Consider the following 18,456-nt stretch of genomic DNA (forward strand, 5'->3'; position numbering starts at 1 on the left):
CTGAAAACTCCTGCCCTAAAGCTGGGCACCTGGAACGTAAGGACAATGACACCTGGCTTCTCTGACGACCTGCAAGAAATAGACGATGCACGCAAAACAACTGTCATCGACATGGACCTGAGCAGACTGCAGATGGACATTGTCGCCCTTCAAGAGACGAGGCTGCTGGATTCCAGATCTGTCAAGGAGAGAAATTTCTCATTTTTCTGGCAGGGAAAACCACCAAACGAAACCAGGGAACATGTCGTTGGCTTTGCGGTCAGAAATACCCTGCTGGAATCCATCATCCCACCTACTTCGGGAAGTGAAAGAATTTTGTCCCTGCAGCTCCAGTCATCAGCAGGACCTGTCACTCTCATCAGTACATATGCACTGACTCTGTTGTCTCCAGCAGAAGCCAAAGACAAATTCTACGGTGACCTGGCCACCACTATCTAGAAGTTCCCCGTAAAAGAGCCGTTGTTCATCCTCAGTGATTTCAATGCTAGAGTTGGTGCTGATCACAGTTCGTGGCCCACTTGCTTAGGTCAGTTCAGCACTGGGAAGATGAACGAAAATGGCCAACGCCTGCTAGAGTTTTGCTGTCATCACAGTCTCTGCGTCAGCAACACGTTCTTCAACACAAAGGCCCAACCTAGAGTCTCTTGGAGACACCCAAGATCAAAGCACTGGCACCAGCTCGACCTGATTCTCACCAGACGCTCCAGCCTTCCCAGCATCAAGATCACACGCAGTTATCATGGTGCTGCCTGCGACACTGACCACTCCCTGGTGTGCAGCAGAGTGAAACTGCAAACAAAGCAACTGTATCACACAAAAAAGGAAGGAAGACCTCACATTGATACCAGCAAGACCCAGGATCAGAGAAAAGGGGAGGAATTTGCACAAGCGCTTGAGAAATCTCTTCCAGGTCCAGCCGATGCAGATACATCCAACAGATGGGAACATTTCAAGAATGCTGTTTACAACACCGCCTTGTCCATATTCGGCAAGAAGACCAACAAGACGGCAGACTGGTTTGAAGCCCACTCTAAGGAGTTAACACCAGTAATTGAGGAAAAGAGGAGAGCTCAAGCAGCATACAAGGCCTGTCCCAGTGAGCGCAACCTGCAGGTCCTCTGAGCTGCTCACAGCAAAGTCCAGCAGACTGCCAGGAGATGTGCTAATGGCTACTGGCTCCAGCTCTGTTCCGAGATACAGATAGCAGCTGACATGGGCAGAATCAAGGGGATGTATGATGGTATCAAGCTGGCCCTAGGTCCAACACAGAAGAAAATTGCCACTCTGAAGTCTGCTGCAGGCGAGGTCATCCAGGATCGGGCGCAGCAGATGGAACACTGGGTGCAGCACTACTCTGAGCTATATTCCAGAGAAAATGTAGTCACCGAAGAAGCACTGAACAATATTGAGTGCCTGCCTGTGTTGGAGGAGCTTGACAGTGAACCAACCCTAGAAGAACTTCACATGGCCCTGGACTCACTTGCCTTTGGCAAGGCACCTGGAAAAGACAGCATCCCTGCTGACGTCCTAAAGTGCTGCGAAGAGATCATCGTCACTGAGAAGAACTTCACGTGGCCCTGGACTCCCTTGCCTTTGGCAAGGCACCTGGAAAAGACAGCATCCCTGCTGAGGTCCTAAAGTGCTGCAAAGAGATCATCGTCACTGAGCTGCATGAAATCCTCTGTCTTTGCTGGAGAGAAGGTGGAGTACCTTAGTACATGAGGGATGCAAACATCATCACGCTGTACAAGGACAAAGGCAACGGGGTGACTGCAACACCACTGATATGGTATTCTCCCTTAGTCAGCTGCAGAAGAAATGCAGGGAACAACGACAGCCACTCTTGATAGCCTTCATAGATCTCATGAAGGCTTTCGACCTGGTCAGCAGGGACGGCCTCTTCAAGATTATCCCCAAGATTGGATGTCCACCCAGGCTCCTCAGCATTATCAGGTCTTTCCACAAGGACATGAAGGGCACTGTTGTCTTTGATGGCTCCACATCAGACCCCTTTGACATCCAAAGCGAAGTGAAGCAGGGCTGTGTTCTTGCACCAACCTTGTTTGGGATTTTTTTCGCTGTCCTGCTGAAGCAGTCCTTTGGAACTGCAACAGAAGGCATCTATCTCCGGACCAGGTCAGACGGAAAGCTCTTCAACCTCTCCAGACTGAAGAGTAAAGTCCAAAGTCCAACTGAAATGTCTGCGTGACTTCCTCTTTGCTGATGATGCAGCTGTCACTACCCACTCTGCCAAAGATCTCCAGGAGCTCATGATTCGTTTTAGCAAGGCCTGCCAAGATTTTGGACTGACAATCAGCCTGAAGAAAACACAGGTCATGGTTCAGGATGTGGACTCACCTCCCTGCATTACAATCTCTGCGCATGAACTGGAGGTTGTCCATGACTTTGTGTACCTTGGCTCAACGATCTCCAACACTCTTTCTCTCGATACCGAGCTAAACAAACACGTCAGTAAAGCAGCTACCACGTTTTCCAGACTCACAAAGAGAGTCTGGTCCAACGAGAAGCTGACGGAACGTACCAAGATCCAGGTCTACAGAGCTTGCGTCCTGAGTACACTTCTGTACTGCAGTGAATCATGGACTCTTCGCTCACAACAGGAGAGGAAACTGAACATTTTCCACATGCTTTGCCTCCGACACATCCTCGGCATCACCTGGCAGGACAAAGTTCCAAACAACACAGTCCTGGAACGAGCTGGAATCCCTAGCATGTATCCACTGCTGAAACAGAGACTCCTGCGTTGGCTTGGTCATGTTGTGAGAATGGATGATGGCCGGATCCCAAAGGATCTCCTCTATGAAGAACTCGTACAGGGAAAGCGCCCTACAGGTAGACCCCAGCTGCGATACAAGGACATCTGCAAGAGGGATCTGAAGGCCTTAGGAATGGATCTCAACAGGTGGGAAACCCTGGCCTCTGAGCGTCCCGCTTGGAGGCAGGCTGTGCAGCATAGCCTCTTCCAGTTTGAAGAGACACTTGGCCAACAGACTGAGGCAAAGAGGCAAAGAAGGAAGGCCCATAGCCAGGGAGACAGACCAGGGACAGACTGCACTTGCTGCCAGTGTGGAAGGGATTGTCATTCCCGAATCGGCCTTTTCAGCCACTTTAGACGCTGTGCCAGAACCACCATTCAGAGCGCGATACCATAGTCTTTCGAGACTGAAGGTTGCCAACTAATTGTATAGTATAGTATTAGTATTTTTTAACCCAAGACTTCCTCCAAGGACATTATAACAATGTATGGAACTCTTTCCGCTTACTTTTACAACCCTTTAAGGTAAGTTAGGCTTGGAGAAAGTGTTTGACTGGCTCATAGTAAAGTATAACACTGGAAATCTCTATGTCCTCTATGAGATCTTTAAAAGGTTTAAAATGAGAATACAGTAGCAGTCAGACTTGTTTTGCTACTCATGTGAGAATATTAGAACTTGGTTCTGGTGCAGACCTGTACATGTATAATAGATATGCCTCTGTTTGAACGTACAGGAGGATATATGAACTTGTCTCACTCTTACAGCTTTGGTGCTTTTTCTCTTCAAAATAATGTTGGCAGAAAGATGTAAGTGTGCAGGAAAATGTGCCTTGCATGTTGAAAACTGGGTGGTTTACTGTGAACATCAGAACAGTGTTGCAATCAGCAGTGTAATGTTCCAGCCTTAAACACTTAAACCCTTAAACATTTCAATACCATCACAGCTAAGCAACTTAAGTTATATTTTGTGCAACTTTTTTTCCTCTTATTAAGTGAAGCTTTTATTAAATTTGGAGCAGAAGAATGGGAGGAGGGGAGAATCCCTTAATTATTCCCATAATGAAATAATTAACCTTTATTTTCATTCACATTGTTCTAAAGTCTGTGCAGAATTGCTTCCTCCCACTTGGAGCAACAATTATCCAATTTGTAACCAAAACTTTTTCGAAGGTCAAGTACATCTTGGGTTGATTTTCCAGTCCTCTTCAGGGACTAACAAAAAGGTGTTGTGTGCTTACTCTAACAGAATAGCGGCACTTTGAACAACGTTAGGTATTCCTTGCTTAATTTGAGTTCATTAATAGAATGCTCATTAATTATTCAGTCAACAGCACTGAAGAAAGTCTTATGTGAAACGGTTATCAGTGTGGTTACCACTCCCACTACTTAATTCTGTAAACTGCTTCAGTTTAGTGTTATCACTCTGACTCAGGATTACCTTTGCTGGTAGGCTGAGGCCCTTCTTAAAACTGCATTTTAAGTGCAAGTGTCGACACTCTGCATTCCAATGTCAGGCTTCCCTTTCTTGCATTTTGAAGCATCCTGGACTGAAACAGCCCCCACATTGCTAAAGGTGTGTGTTGTGTCAGAGGGGATCCGTAAGAAAAGCCCTGTTTGATCAGGCCACAGACTTGTATGACCCAGCATTCTGTTTCCCACAGTGAATTATCACTTTTCTCTTGAAAGTCCACATGCAAATGGGCAGCACAATCCTAACTTTGCACTGGCAGGCAGGCAGGCCAGCGTGCCTGCGCTGTATCCAGCACAAGTTTGGGGCTGTCTGTGGCTCAGCCAGGGACAAGGCTAAACTTTTCCCTTTACTCCAGGGAGATCTGCAGTGGCCCCAATGGGTCTACTCGGATCGTCGCCACCTCATGATGTGTTACAGAGCCGAGCAGCCTGGAGCCACTCCATGCTGCCCAGGGAATGGAGTTATGATCTGGCATAACTGCCAGGTCATGGCCCTGCCTCCTGCTCCACCCACTTTGGTGGGTCTCCAGAGGGTGATGGAAAGATCAGATAGCTGGTTCAAGCCTTGAGGCTATTCACAAATCAGCTACTGTAGCTGCTAATTACCCTGCAAAGAGCTCAGCTCCTGCAGTTTGCAAGATAGCTGCTACCTACCCTACAAGGAGCTGAGTTCCTGCAGTTTGCAAGCTTGTGGAAATATAGGGAGATAAATGTGTAAGGGTCTTTTTCTGGTTATTGTTACTTATAAATATATAAAATACTATTTCTTTCTAGATCTCCTTTTTTAAAATTCTGGTAAATATAGGTGGGTCCTGACAGAGTGTCACTTTAAATAGTGGGTTTTGGTGCAAAGTGGTTTGGGAATCACAGTTGTTGTAAGGCCATCTCAACAGAACTTTACCTCCTGAACCAGCAAAGTGTGATAATGGACAGACACATCCTTCCTCCCTCTCACTTCTAGGATATTTTTCCTATGGCACAAATGTTACTAATCTCATGGAACAATCATTTTGTGATTGGTATTCTGTATCTTTTTATATGTGCGTATACAGGGCTGATCATTTTACTCACCCATGGACCCAAGTGTTGGCAGCATCATTGTCTAATCTTTTGCTCATCAGCCAAGATTAACCAAAAAGCACAAACCTTGCAGGGGGCATCTCACTGGAACAACCAGGAGTTCTACACAAAGTAAAGTCACATCCAACAGATTTGAAACTGAACAATTGCCACTGTTTTAAGACCATGTGCAGGACGAATTATTTAGACCAGAAGCGTATTAGAATATGCAGAGCATGCTGTCTGTGTAAATTTAGTAACTAAAATTAGTGGTTGAGTAGCAGTATTGTGTTTGTGTTGCTTTTTCACTCATTTCTTTTGAATGAGTTTCCTTCGAAACATCCTTAACTACAGACTACAGCTTTACTAAGACGGCCAGAGAGCAGTATGAAAAATTATCCAACATGCATAACAACATGATCAAGTTATATGAAGGTCTGGGGGAATACTTCTGTTTTGATGCTAAAGCTGTGAGCATCGAGGAATTCTTTGGAGATATAAGCATGTTCCGGACGCTGTTTTTGGTGAGTAGGGTGAACCATTATCCCCTTTCCATAAGTACTCTGATTGACCTTTGATTCTGTTGCTGTTTTACTTTCCAGTACCAGACCATTCACAGGCATATAAGAGGGGATTTAAAAATGACAAATAGAACTGCTTGTTCAGCCAGGGATAAGACCTGCAGGCTGAATACGGCCCCCAGAAACAATTTATCCGTTCTCCACATTATAAATGGGCTCTTGCAGTGTGACAGTTGGACTTTCTCCTATCTTGGCAATATGAACAAGATTTGCACATTTTCTCTTCTGTTATTTACAGCTAATGAAAACTCCTTAATTAATTAATTAAACTGCATATATTTGTTTATTGCATAAAAACAAAGTTTTATTTTTGACCATCATGCTGTCACTTCCTTCTTAATGTTGTCTCTTCTGACCCTCAGCAGGCGCCTTGAATGCTAACTTTGGCCCTCTGTATGAAACTGGTTTGACATCATTGGCCTAAGTCTGCGGTTTTCAAACTCGCAGGGAGTTTGAATCCTGCAGTAAGACTTTGCAGGGGTGGGGGGAGGCAGCGGCGCGATCCCCAGGATTGCACCGCTCAGGGGGGCTACAGGGGCTTGGTGCACTTGCCCAAGCCCCCTGCAGCCCTTGGGGGTGTGGGAAGCCCTGCACGACCTTCGGCAGGGCTCCCCGGGTCAGGAAAGGTGACAGTGGAGTGATTGCACCCCGCTCCGCTAAACCGGAAGCGGTGCGCGATCACTCCATGTTCCCTTTTGACCGGGTTGCAGGGACTGGGGTGCACCCTCCAGTCCCTGCAGCAGCCGTCCCAGCCATTGCGCTCCACTCTCACTTTCCCTGACCCGAGAAGCCCTGCAGGCACTTGCGCCCGGCTCCCCGCAGCCAGGTTCCATTCATAATGTACAGGGGAATAGCTGCTTGAACAGGTGCTGCTCTGTAAGCCTCACGCAGCCAATGGGGCTCTGGATCAGGTAACTTCTTCTACCTTTTGGACTTGATGATTCTCATACTATTGGGTTGAAGCCAAAGGATTGCATGTGTGAGTTGAAACTTCTTCTGCCTATGAAAGGAGGGGTACCCGTTTTCCACAGGTCCCTTCGTCCAGTTACAAGCCCCTGTGCTACATCTCATAGTTTTCAGGAGTCAGAGCCATGTGGCTGCAGCAGGAAGGAGGGGCTGTGATGTCTCTGTTCCTCAAATGGAACTACTTTTCTTAGCATCCAAGCATTTGTGATTGTCTTGGTTTTTTTATACTGATACTTTTTCCCCCCAAAATTCATCAGCTGTGTGTTTTTTTCTTCATTATATGTGTGTATAAAATAAATAACTATCAGATGGAGATTTTTCTTTTCCTCTCTCTCTCTCACTTTTTCTCTTTTTAAATTTGGTTATTGCTGATGTCTTTCCCAGTAGCTGCCCATGGGTTGTTGTAATTAAGTGCATCGTGAGAATGGGTAGAAAGGAAAAAAAAACATATGGTCCAGAGTACGATGTTTACCTTCAGGAAATATTCAAATCGCCTAGAATTATCAATAGTGCTCAGCCATTTGCCATACAGTTTGTAGTGCGTAGATCCATATCGCCAGCAGCAAGCCTTAATCTGTTGAGTAACCGTCAGCAGTTTGTACACCTAAGCTGCAAACAGTTCTCAACAGTGTAACTTTACTATGTGCAATTTATTTTATTGTAAGTTTGTAACTACAGCAGTTTTTAATTTTTAATAGGTTAAAACAGAGCATCTTTCCAATGTATTTTACAGATCTGCCGTAAGGGGAAGTTGCTGGTAACACATTCACAGTGAAAAAGTGTCGCACCATCAAATGATGTGTACTTGTTTTCTATGCTTTTATTTTTTTATGCATAAACATAAAAATAAATTGAAATCAAGTAATGAAAGTTAGAGTTACTCCAAACTACACAAGCCATATACTTTGTATATTTGTAAAAATGAGGTCTGACTGTTTACTGATAGTCTAGATCAGGGGTGTCCAAACTTTTTGGCAGGTGGGTCACATAATCTCTCTGACACTGTGTCAGATTAATTAACGTTTCGAATTTGAATAAATTTACATAAATGAATATATTAGAGATGGAACCTGTATGAATGAATGAAGGTCTTGCAATAGCTCAAGGCCTATAAAAGTCCTTGCACAAAGCAAGGTTGGCCTTTCCTTTGCTGCCACTGCCTGCATCACAGACATGAAACAGCAAGCAGTGGAGGGAGCCCTCATCCCACAGCACATGTGAGAGGTCAAACAGTAATCTTCACGCTGAAAGCAGTTGCATCGGGCCAGCATGGCCCCAGCAAGTCTCTGGAGGGCCAGACACTCATTGGAGACTGGGGGCTCCCCGCGGGCAGGATTGTGAGTCCCTGAGGGCTGCAAGTGGCCCCTGGGCTGGGGTTTGGGCACTCCTGGTCTAGATTAACTTTTCCTACTGTATTGCTATGCGTTTGGCAACTGGTTGTTCCACTGTTGTATCCCTTCATTCTGGGACAACTAGGCTGTCCTAGGGGAGCGATTTGGTATCATTTCGGTGCTCATTATCTCTTGGGCATGCATCTCATTTGCAAGCTGTGTGGACCGTGATTTGTTGTGCAATTCTTACCCTTGTCATAGGGACTTTTGGGAATTGCATAACAGAGGTAGCTTTGAATGCCTCCCCCTGCCAAAAAAACAAAAAAAAATTGAATTGTGGAAAACATTAGGATGAAAATGTATCATGTGCAAGTGTGTACAAGAAATGTGTGAGAAAGAGAACACAAACCCCTGTACAGGTTGAGCCTCATTATTCGCGTGGATTCCATTCCAGGCACTCAGGTGGATGGCAAAAAACGCACTATAGCAAATCAATTTAAAAAACATAGTTTCTTTGCTCTGCTGATTTAAAAACAGCCTTGCTGACCTTTGTGATGTAAGATAAGAGTCACTAAGAAGACAATCCATCAATCAGTCTTCCTCCAAGAGCTTAGAAACGCGCTTCACTTCACCCTTCACCAATGCAAAGTGATCACATTTCTTTCTCTTTCTTTCTTTCACTAGCTCAGGGGGAAGGGAGGGGTCGCCTGGAGAGAGAAAAGGGATCGCCTGGAGAGATTGATGGGTTGTCAGCCAGCTGCCCCCCCCTCTCATTAATGAGGCTATTGTAAAAGGACTGTTCAGTTTTTGAAACTGATTTTAAAGGGGTGCATTTTTCCCCTTCTCCAGGGATCAGCACATTCCTTCTCATTTGCAGTGGCCATTTATGTTGAGTCAAATCCGTGTATAAAAAAATCTGCGTATAACAAGGCTGGACCTGTACTTTAAATCAGAGAGATTAATTAATACCCCCATGCACACACAGACACACACGCACCCAACCAACCTTTTTATGTTTTTTTTTTTATGCCTGTAAGAGCTTCCCCATACATTTCAGTGGATGGACCAGACCTGTGTTTGTTTTCACATTCATGCATGTGAGCACATTCCTTTATTTGAGATTAAGGGGGAATCTCAGTGCCATGTGTCTCACTCCATGTGAATATTAACAGTGCATGCTGAGATCCTGAATTGTGGAGACTAGATTAACCCAGGATATCAGTTCCCCAAACTCTTAGCAGTATGACAGGTTGAACTGAGCAGCAAAATTGACTGACCAGAATCTTTGCCCACCAATCAAATCAGAGGAGATTCCTGTTAATCTAGTGTCCTAGATTAATCTAGTTAATCTAGTGTTAATCTAGATTCCTGTTAATCTAGCTTAATGAAGTGTTGGGTGAGTTCCCCAGTCCCCTCCTTCACTTATCTATCGGGGCTCCCTCTGTGGTGCTTTTCTGCCTCCCCTTTCTTCTTCATGAGGACAATCTAGGAAGGGAAAAATTCCCTAGAATAAGTAATAGAATAGAATAAAATAGAATATCCTTTCCTTGAGACATGGAAAAGGAATAAGAGCTGCGTTCCAGAGGGAATTCTGTCAGGTAAGTGAGGGAGCCCTGTCCAAGGCAGGAGGCATGTTAGTCTCTTGAAAGCTTTGTTAATCAGCATATTTGACTAAAGAGCAGCCCCTGCTTCTCAAGCACGCCAGATAACAAAACTTTTCACTGTATAATTCACAAGTGCTTTTCTGTCTGTAAATAATGCAAAATTAAACAGTTTCATTATTGATGTTATTGCTAAAATAAGAATTGAGGAGTGAGAATTCCACAGATCTTAAAATTGCTTAAGCATTCACACCTTTTAAAAGTGTTGTAAGAGTGACACCATGGGAATTTGGTTGTGAAGATTTCTTATTTGATTGGCTCATCATTTCTGGGTGTGGGGGGAGAAGAAATGCAGATTGAGACTCAAGGTGGGAGGAAAGTACAGTATAATGTAAGTCTTTTGCTGAGATCAGTCCTTAATTGCATTTGTACACTACTCCAAGTTATGCTGTCAGTAACAGGTGTGGATGCCAATTTTTTGAAATAGTCCCTTCCGCTACACAAACCCAAACCACTTTCCAACCTTGGCTTGTCCATCTGTTGGTACTGTACAGGCGACATAAGTAGAGCTTATGGCTCTTTAGTTCCACTGGCCATGAATCCTAACAGAAGCTGAGAGTTGTAAACAGGAGTGCCTGAACTTATGTGTGCACTGATGGTTTATTTGACTGTAAAAGGTGCCACTTATTTATGTAATGATTTCTCCCTAGTTGAGTGGGAACCTTTGAAAAGGGAACAGCATGTCCACGGATGCACTGATTTTGTTGCTTCTCTTTCAGAGATTGGTAAAGCTATTGGTGGTGACATATTTTTGTAAACATTAGTCAACAAATAAAGCCTTATATAACTATTATAATTTCTGATCCGAAGAGCCTGTTTTTTTTTGTTTTTCCCCCCAGAACTGCTTTTCTCTGACCTCTGTTTTGTTTCCAAGTGTAAAAGGTTGCTAGCACAGCATAATTGAGGACTTTTGAGTTAACATCCCACCTCTTTGTGTAACAGAGGAGAATTTTAAAGCCAGGAACATCCTATACAACTGGTGTGGGCATGGTTAGGTTAGCAAATGATAATTTCCATTCTGATTCACCATTGCTTCTGTGACATTTTCACTATGGGCTGATTCAGATGTCACATCAAACCAGGATTTAGTCATGGCTTGTGAGGCATCTCCTAGCCTCTGTGTGCAAAGAAGAATAATTGTGTTTTTGATTGTTGTTTGGAAGAAGTCCAAAGAACTGTGATGTCCAAACCACCACTGATTCTGAGTAATTCTAATCAAACTTTCAGAATAAGCCTTCATGTGAAGCTGAGATTGAATCATACACTTTCAAAATATTAGCTGATTTCCAGTGCAGGTCTAGCCTATGGTTTAGTGTTGTATACTACATCCAATTCCTGGTTTCAAGTGGACTGAGATTGAACATTGTGAATTCCAACATGTTGTAACCACAGTTGAACACCACTTTTTCAGTCTTGTTCACCAACAATGGTTACAACATATTGGGATTTGCTGGATTTGGATCCAGTGTCAAATCTAATTTTTAAACCAGGAATGGAAACAATGATGCCCCCCCCCGCCCCACACACACACCTACATACAGAAAGGAGAGGCAGAGAGCACAATGCTGAGGTTCAGGCTAAATGTAGGATTACTTTGGAATTGGGTTACCACAATCCCAGTACAACCTCTGTCTTCTGTATTGCCTATGCATATTTGTTTGCTTCATAGACATATGAAGACTTCATTCAACACAGGCCATAAACTTAAATACCATGCTAGTGTCTGAGAAACTAGCTCACTTGCTATTTTCAGAATGGTGGAACAAATGCATGTTCTGTTTCCAATGTAAAAGTTTAAATATATATCAGAGGGACCAGAAGAGTTCTGTAATAGTATCAGGCTTCCAAAGCAGATAAACAGTTTCCTAAATAGATAAATTAATCTTGAAAAGAATTTGGGGGAAAAAATTCTGCCTCCCACTTAGCTAAAGATAAAACATGTAAGGTTTCCCAGTGGAGTTCAATGTTCTGGGTTTTAAAAGTTTCAAGTGAAATACTTTGTAGGCTTTAAAAAAAATAATGCAAACAGTCAGAAGAGAAAAAGCCAAAAACACAATCTTCTCTTATTTTAATCAAAGCATTGAAAACAAGAGATATCCCTTTGGGTCTTGCAGTTCCTCTTCAAGTATGATTTTCCAGCAAAATGTTCCCTATAAATAAGTTATTATCACATTATTTGTGAGCATCAGGAAGAAAGGAAGTTATAAAGCAGACAATGGCTGGTACAGGCCCTGACCTTTCTCGGTTTCTTTGTGAGCTTCTGCAGGTATTGATTACCATCAGAATGGTTTCCTTCCTTCAAGACAGAAAGACTTGCATCTCTGGAAAAGGGCACTTACTGCTGTGAACTGACTTGTGTGTTTTCTTGCTCCACCCTCCCCTTATGCTTTTTAATTATTCTTCCTCATGCCCTGTACTTTAAATCAACAGTGAATTGCTAACTATGCCTCCTGCTGAGATGTTTATCACACAGACTGGTTTTATACTTGAAAAGTGGTCTGATGTTTTGTTATTTCGTTGTTACTTTAGTTGTGAGAAGGGGAGGTAGATCCATTAGAGAATGTTGTCACTTATATTGCTGTAAATCAGGGTTTCTCAACCGGTGGTTTGTATACCAGCAGTGGTATGCCGGGTGACGTTGGGTGGTACGTGCAGCACCCACTGTCCGGCGGTGAGACCGCAACAGGAGCTTCCAGTGGTGATAGGAAGCTCGAGCTGGTGGGCAGAGCTCTAGTGTGTGGTTTCCTAGAGCACGAAAAAGCTTGCCCGCCCCCTGCAAGCCTCTTACCGACCTTAGAAACTCCTATCATGGTGTCCAAATCCGGAAGTTACTGACAATAACATAATCGCCAGTTACTTCTGGTTGCACCTCTGAGGACAGCGCTGTGGCAAGTGGCATGTTGGGGGAACAGCATTGAGAAACACTGCTCTAAATAGTCAAGTTCACCCAAGATCCCACATGGCCTGTGGTCATTTCTACAGCATGCTGAATTCTTTTCATGTGCTATAATTCCTTCTCCGGCATTTCTTGTAATGTGTCATAAGAATTCAACATGCCATAAGAATGACCACAGGTCAAATGAGATCTTGAGCATACTTGACTACAGCAATACCTTTGCACTTTCAACTGGTTAGAGACCAGAGCATGGATGAAAGTCAAAAATGGTTGAAAGTCAAAGCATAGCCTTATTTAGCTTGTAAATTTATTTAGACAGATGTAAATAAGTACATAACACATCCAAATGTGTGCAAAATCTAAATAAACAGAAATAAAATAAACATAAACATAAGAGTATTGATGAGAATTCTGGAGGGTTAGATGAAATAGGACAAAAAGGGAAAGCATGTGAACAAAATTTGAAATATACATATAATTGTAAGCGAATGAAATAGCAAAGCAATGAAAGTCACATGGGTGAAAGTCAAGATATGCCTGTATATGGAATAACAAAACAACCTCTCAATCTAGGTGGTCAAATTACAGCCCATTATTTCTGTAGTCTACTACTACTGGTTGTTTTTTTTTTGTATGTTTGCTTTGTATTTCCTGAAGATCCTCTCGCATCATTGCTCTGTTTATGCTTTCCCCAAGATAGGACACAAGCCTAACCAGGTCTACTCAGAAGTAAGTCCTATTTTGTTCAGCAGGGCTTACTATCAGGAAAGTGTGGTTAGGATTGCAGCCGTACTTAGTCTGTGCTTGATGCATGCAACTAAGGCTGCAATCCTAAGCAACTTTCCAGCTCTGACATAAGGGCAATGCAACTCTAAGGTAAGGGAACAAACATTACCTTACCATGAGGAGGCTTCCATGACTGTCCCCCAACTGCAGCACATGCCCCACTGACATAGCTATGCCAGTGCTGGAAAGTTGGCTGCAATTCTGTTCACACTTACCTAGGAGTAAGCCCCATTGACTATAATGAGACTTACTTCTGAGTAGACAAGCATAGGATTGGGCTCTTAGTTCTTTGAGCAGAAGGATGTGCATTTTCATGCCATGGAGACTGAGTGATGGATGGGCTGCTTTTTTGATGTATACCTCCACATTTGTGTTTGAATTAATGCCACAATTTTTCCAATTAGATTTTTGAGTAAGCAAAAATGGGAGCAGAGAGGTGCCTTTTTCTTTTACTCAAAAGCAGATTTTCACACCTTTTGGTTTCCTGAATAGTTTATGGTTAATTTAAATACTGCAGGTGTGAAAATCTTATTGTCAGGAAGCACAAATTGTGACAGGTCTAAGCTATGTGGTTTTGATTGTGTTTTACACCTTTAAAAAAATGCACCAGAAGATACTGCGTTGGGGGTAGCTGGGGGGGGGGTTATTTCAGAAGTTTGCTTAAAACTTAATCTGCATCCTAATCCAGTAACCATCCACAGAAAATCAACCGCGTACAGTGGGCCCTCATTATCCACAGGAGTTTCTTTCTGGATACCCCATGGATGATAAATTCTGCAGATGCACTCTGTGGGTCTTTTTGTGCCTCAGAACACCTCCCAGGTGTGACTGGAAGCCATGCATGTGAACTGGAAGTTGCTTCTGGTCGTGTCTTAGAGATTCCTCTCTGATGGGGGGACTCTGCAGGTGCTGAACCCTCAGATAAGTGGAGGTCCCACTGTATTCAGATCACATAACATTACCGTGAAATGAAGATACATAGGAAGGATAATTTGAATACTTAAATAGACATGTAAAATTTGCATGAAGTTTAATACTGCAAATTCTGAATGTTACTGCATGGTGAAACGCGACTTTTTGTCCCAAAGAAATAGATGAGAGGAGAACCATAGTGGTGAATTACTCCAGCCTTTTGGTCTGACCACACTCAACAATGTAGACAAACAACAATAATAATATTAATTCCTGCCTTCAAACTCAGTGCAGGTGTTTTAAAGACTCGCTGCAAGTCCAGGCTTGCTCCAGTTGGCTTTTCATCCCATCTGATTGTTTTAGGCTAGTTGGTCAATCGAACCGTTCCTGGATAATCCTGACTGTTCTTCCCAATGTGAGTGGATAGGGAAGAGCTGTTAGGATAGGTCTTCATTGTCCCTTACTTTGGTTGATCAGAAGTGCTATTCCATTTTTTAACTGGAATGTGATAAAGAAGTGGGGGGGAGGGTAGACTCTGCCTCTCAGAATTAAATGCACAGTAAATGTTCCAGCAGAAGTAGCCAGTTTATCAATGGGTAGTGCAGACAGATGGGCTTCTGTGCAAGATGTTCCGAAATGAAGCTGGTGTTTTATGTCAACAGCAGACATTGATTACAAGTCAATCAGCACACAGAAGATTTGCTTTGGGTTATTTTGTGGAATGAAGTTTTGGCTGCTTGTACTACAGGTATGTAGATGGTAAATCTTAATGGACTTTTTTTAAAAATCAGAGACAATCCAGTGCGATTATCAGGTTTGTCATGCAGGGCCTTGTCATGCCATTTCACAACTTGTCCACTTCACCTTGTAGGCATTTAACTGTACCAGGTGAGAGTCTTTTTGCACATGTTTCGGTGGTGTCCCTTCCTTAGTTAGTAAAGGAATGCCAGATTGTTTATCCTACTGTATTCTGTTCCAGTTTCCTATAGGCTCTCATTATTATTCCTAAAGTTATCTGTGGGGAATTTTGTTGGTCTGTTTCCATGGGTTTCATGCCCCTGTTCATTGCAGTAAATTCAACTTCTCCTTTATCGTTCATTGGATGTATAGGTTGCAATTCTATATGTGCTTATAGGATTATAGGAGTAAGTTTCATTTAACTCAGTGGGACTTCCCTCTGGAATAGGATTGTGGTGTGGTTTCTTGGATTCACAGGGCAAAGTAATCATGCCATATACTAGAACAGGATTAATTGAAATAGTTTTTCTGAAGACCTGGGTGCCTAATGGAAAATCCCCAGAATATTTATGAACAACTTGGAACTGTTTCAGAAAAAGCTATTCAAAGTGAACAGAAAAAGCTATTAAAAAGACAATTCAAAGTGAGTCGTGGTATGAAATCCTTCCTGTAATTCCAACAGGAAATTCTGTGTGAGCCTCGATAAACTGAATGGAGGTGGGAACCAACCTGTTTAGTATTTATTTATTTATTTATACAGGTATTTATATACCGCCTTTCTTTTTTCGTCAGATTTCTCCTCAGACTTTAATCCAAGGCGGTTTACATAGGCAGTGTGTTCTAAACCCCCGTAGGGATTTTTACAATTGAATAGTTCTAGTCTTTCATAGAACTCCTTGTTTCTTGTTCCTTGTTGTTTAGTATTGGTAAAAAGAGGCCTGGATGGTGATGTTAAATGTTTTGTGCATTCCATGCCTGAATGAAACTATTTATTTGAATATATGCCACCTCTCCTTGGCCACCAAGCACCATTCATAGGCAAGTCCCACACTGTGACCAGTCTCTGGGGCAGAAGTGGCACAGCAAAATTGTCAAGGTCTCAAACACCATAACCTGATGCTTGTAGAGATAAGTGATTTTCACTAATATTTCACAGAGCTGCCTCAAACTGGCAACCTTCAGATGTTATCTTTGGGCTAATGGAGGCTCTACCCAGGATTGTACCACTGCAGGGGAAGGGGGGCTATTTTTAAACAACTTATATGCTGCCAGGGTCCGGAGGGGCATGGGGAGCCCCACGGAGCTCTCTGCAGGGCTCCCTGTGACTTGGAAAAAGTGAAAGGAATGTTCACGACGAAACCGGAAGTGGATCATGATCATTCCTTTCACTCTTTTCAAGATGTGGGGTTCTCCACACCCTCTGGGCCCTGGCAGCTAAGTATAAAAATAGCCTCTCCCCTTTCCCCTGCAGTGGCACGATCCTGAGGATCGCATCAGGATCCTTTCCCCCTCCCCCAAAAAGACTTATCTCGGGGGATTTACTACTGCCAAGTTTGAATACTAGTGCTTTAGAACATTAGATGAAGAGTGTACAGGAGGTGGTTTAAGGTGGAAATGACAGTATAATGGGAGGCAAAGAGGGAGACTACCAAAGCATGCATTTTAAAACTTATTGCTCATGTCACATATACCATGTGGATGGTAAATGTTGCTTATAGAGTTTCCATGTTTCTCACTGTTGTTGTGGGTGTGTGTAAGTGGTTATTGACTCTGTGGAGCAAACTGTGACCACTTCTTGCTTCCCACATGAAACCTGTAATAAGCGAGGAGATTTTAATCAGCAAAGAAGCACTATTTTAAGGCAATGCAGAATAACACAGATGTTTACCCGTTTCGCTTGCACTTGTATTTAGATTGTGTTCACTGTAATTCCACTCTTTTTTTCCCCTTCTTTTGTTCTACATGCTTGTGACATTGACATATTGAAACTTAGTTGATACTACTAACTACTCAGGATAATGATAGTTGGACATTCTGTTTCTGATATCTCTAAAATGACCAGTATGATCAAATTTATTAGATGGGTCTAATTCATTTTAAAGGGACATAATGGCATGGTGGGTTAATCCGCTGAGCTGATGAGCCTGTTGACCGCAAGGTTGGCAGTTCGAATCTGCAACCTAGCAGTCGGAAAGCATGTAAAAATGCAAGTAGATAAATAGGTACCACCTTGGTGGAAAGGTAACGGCGTTTCATGCATTTAGGGGTCTAGTTATGCCGGCCACATGACCATGGAAACTGTCTACAGAGAAACGCCGGCTCTTCAGCTTAGAAACAGAGATGAGCACCACCCCTAGAATCAGTCATGACTAGGCTTAAAGCTGGGGGGAATCTTTACCTTTAATTCATTTTATATTGCTGTATTTCTGGTCAACAAATACATTTAGGATGTATATTTGTGCTTAATGACGAAGGATCTCTGGAAACGATACAATCTGAAGGTCACCATCATAGGATAAGTGGATGATTCTGACAAAAGATAGAAACAGTGTGATTAAGGATGTGAAACACATTTCACCCAAGTTCCCCACTGGAAGATATCAAGTCTAAAACATTACCTTTATGATTGGAAAGTGCTGCAGAGCCAAGAATCCAGTGTATTTTTAAGCCTCCTAAATCCCTTGTTAGTGAGGCTTGTCTAACTTGTCAATGTTAACAATCCTCCTGTTACAATTCTCAAGAGTAGATTCAGAAAAAGGCAAGACACATCTTTAGAAATGAACATAGATAAATGTTGAAGGGTGGGTGGGGCATAGCATGAGCTCTCTATTAATGTAGTACAAAAGTGATTTTTCTTTATGCTTGCGTATCATACCTAATCACAGCCACCAAGTGGTGACTGACTCGGAATGGGCCGTACATAAAGAGGGCATTGCACCATTGCTCAAAGCTAAGGTTACCCTTGACAAGCCAGCAAAGTGAAGGATGGCAAAAGCTGATGGAGAATTCTTGGAACAGGGTCTGGTTGCTCCTTCTCCTGTTGCTCCTTTATATCATCATAGTTTTGGAGTTCTGTGACATATGTCCCTCTTTTGAAAATAGAGTGGTGTCTTGTTTCTAGTGGGAGATACCCAGAATTGCTGCAAGCAGTTTCAACTTGATACAACAAACCTACTCAAAGTGTTACCAGAGCATTTCATCAGTGAACATAATTGGGAGTTGGATACAAATACAAATACCCACAATGGCACCATTTACATAGTAGGGACTGAACAGCAGT

The 18,456-nt window shown here is 43.0% G+C and overlaps 1 protein-coding gene across 2 annotated transcripts in view; it reads left to right on the forward strand.

Annotated features, from left to right (window-relative positions):
* DIAPH2 (diaphanous related formin 2) overlaps nucleotides 1–18,456 on the forward strand; it is a 402,614-nt gene that overhangs the window by 259,321 nt on the left and 124,837 nt on the right. For both annotated transcript variants that reach the window (XM_066640285.1, XM_066640286.1), the window contains one exon: nucleotides 5,665–5,829. In XM_066640285.1, the coding sequence (XP_066496382.1) occupies nucleotides 5,665–5,829 (165 nt within the window). The remainder of the gene's footprint in view (nucleotides 1–5,664; nucleotides 5,830–18,456) is intronic.

This window comes from Tiliqua scincoides, chromosome 12 (genome assembly GCF_035046505.1).
Source record: "Tiliqua scincoides isolate rTilSci1 chromosome 12, rTilSci1.hap2, whole genome shotgun sequence".
NCBI classification, from domain to species: Eukaryota; Metazoa; Chordata; class Lepidosauria; order Squamata; family Scincidae; genus Tiliqua; species Tiliqua scincoides.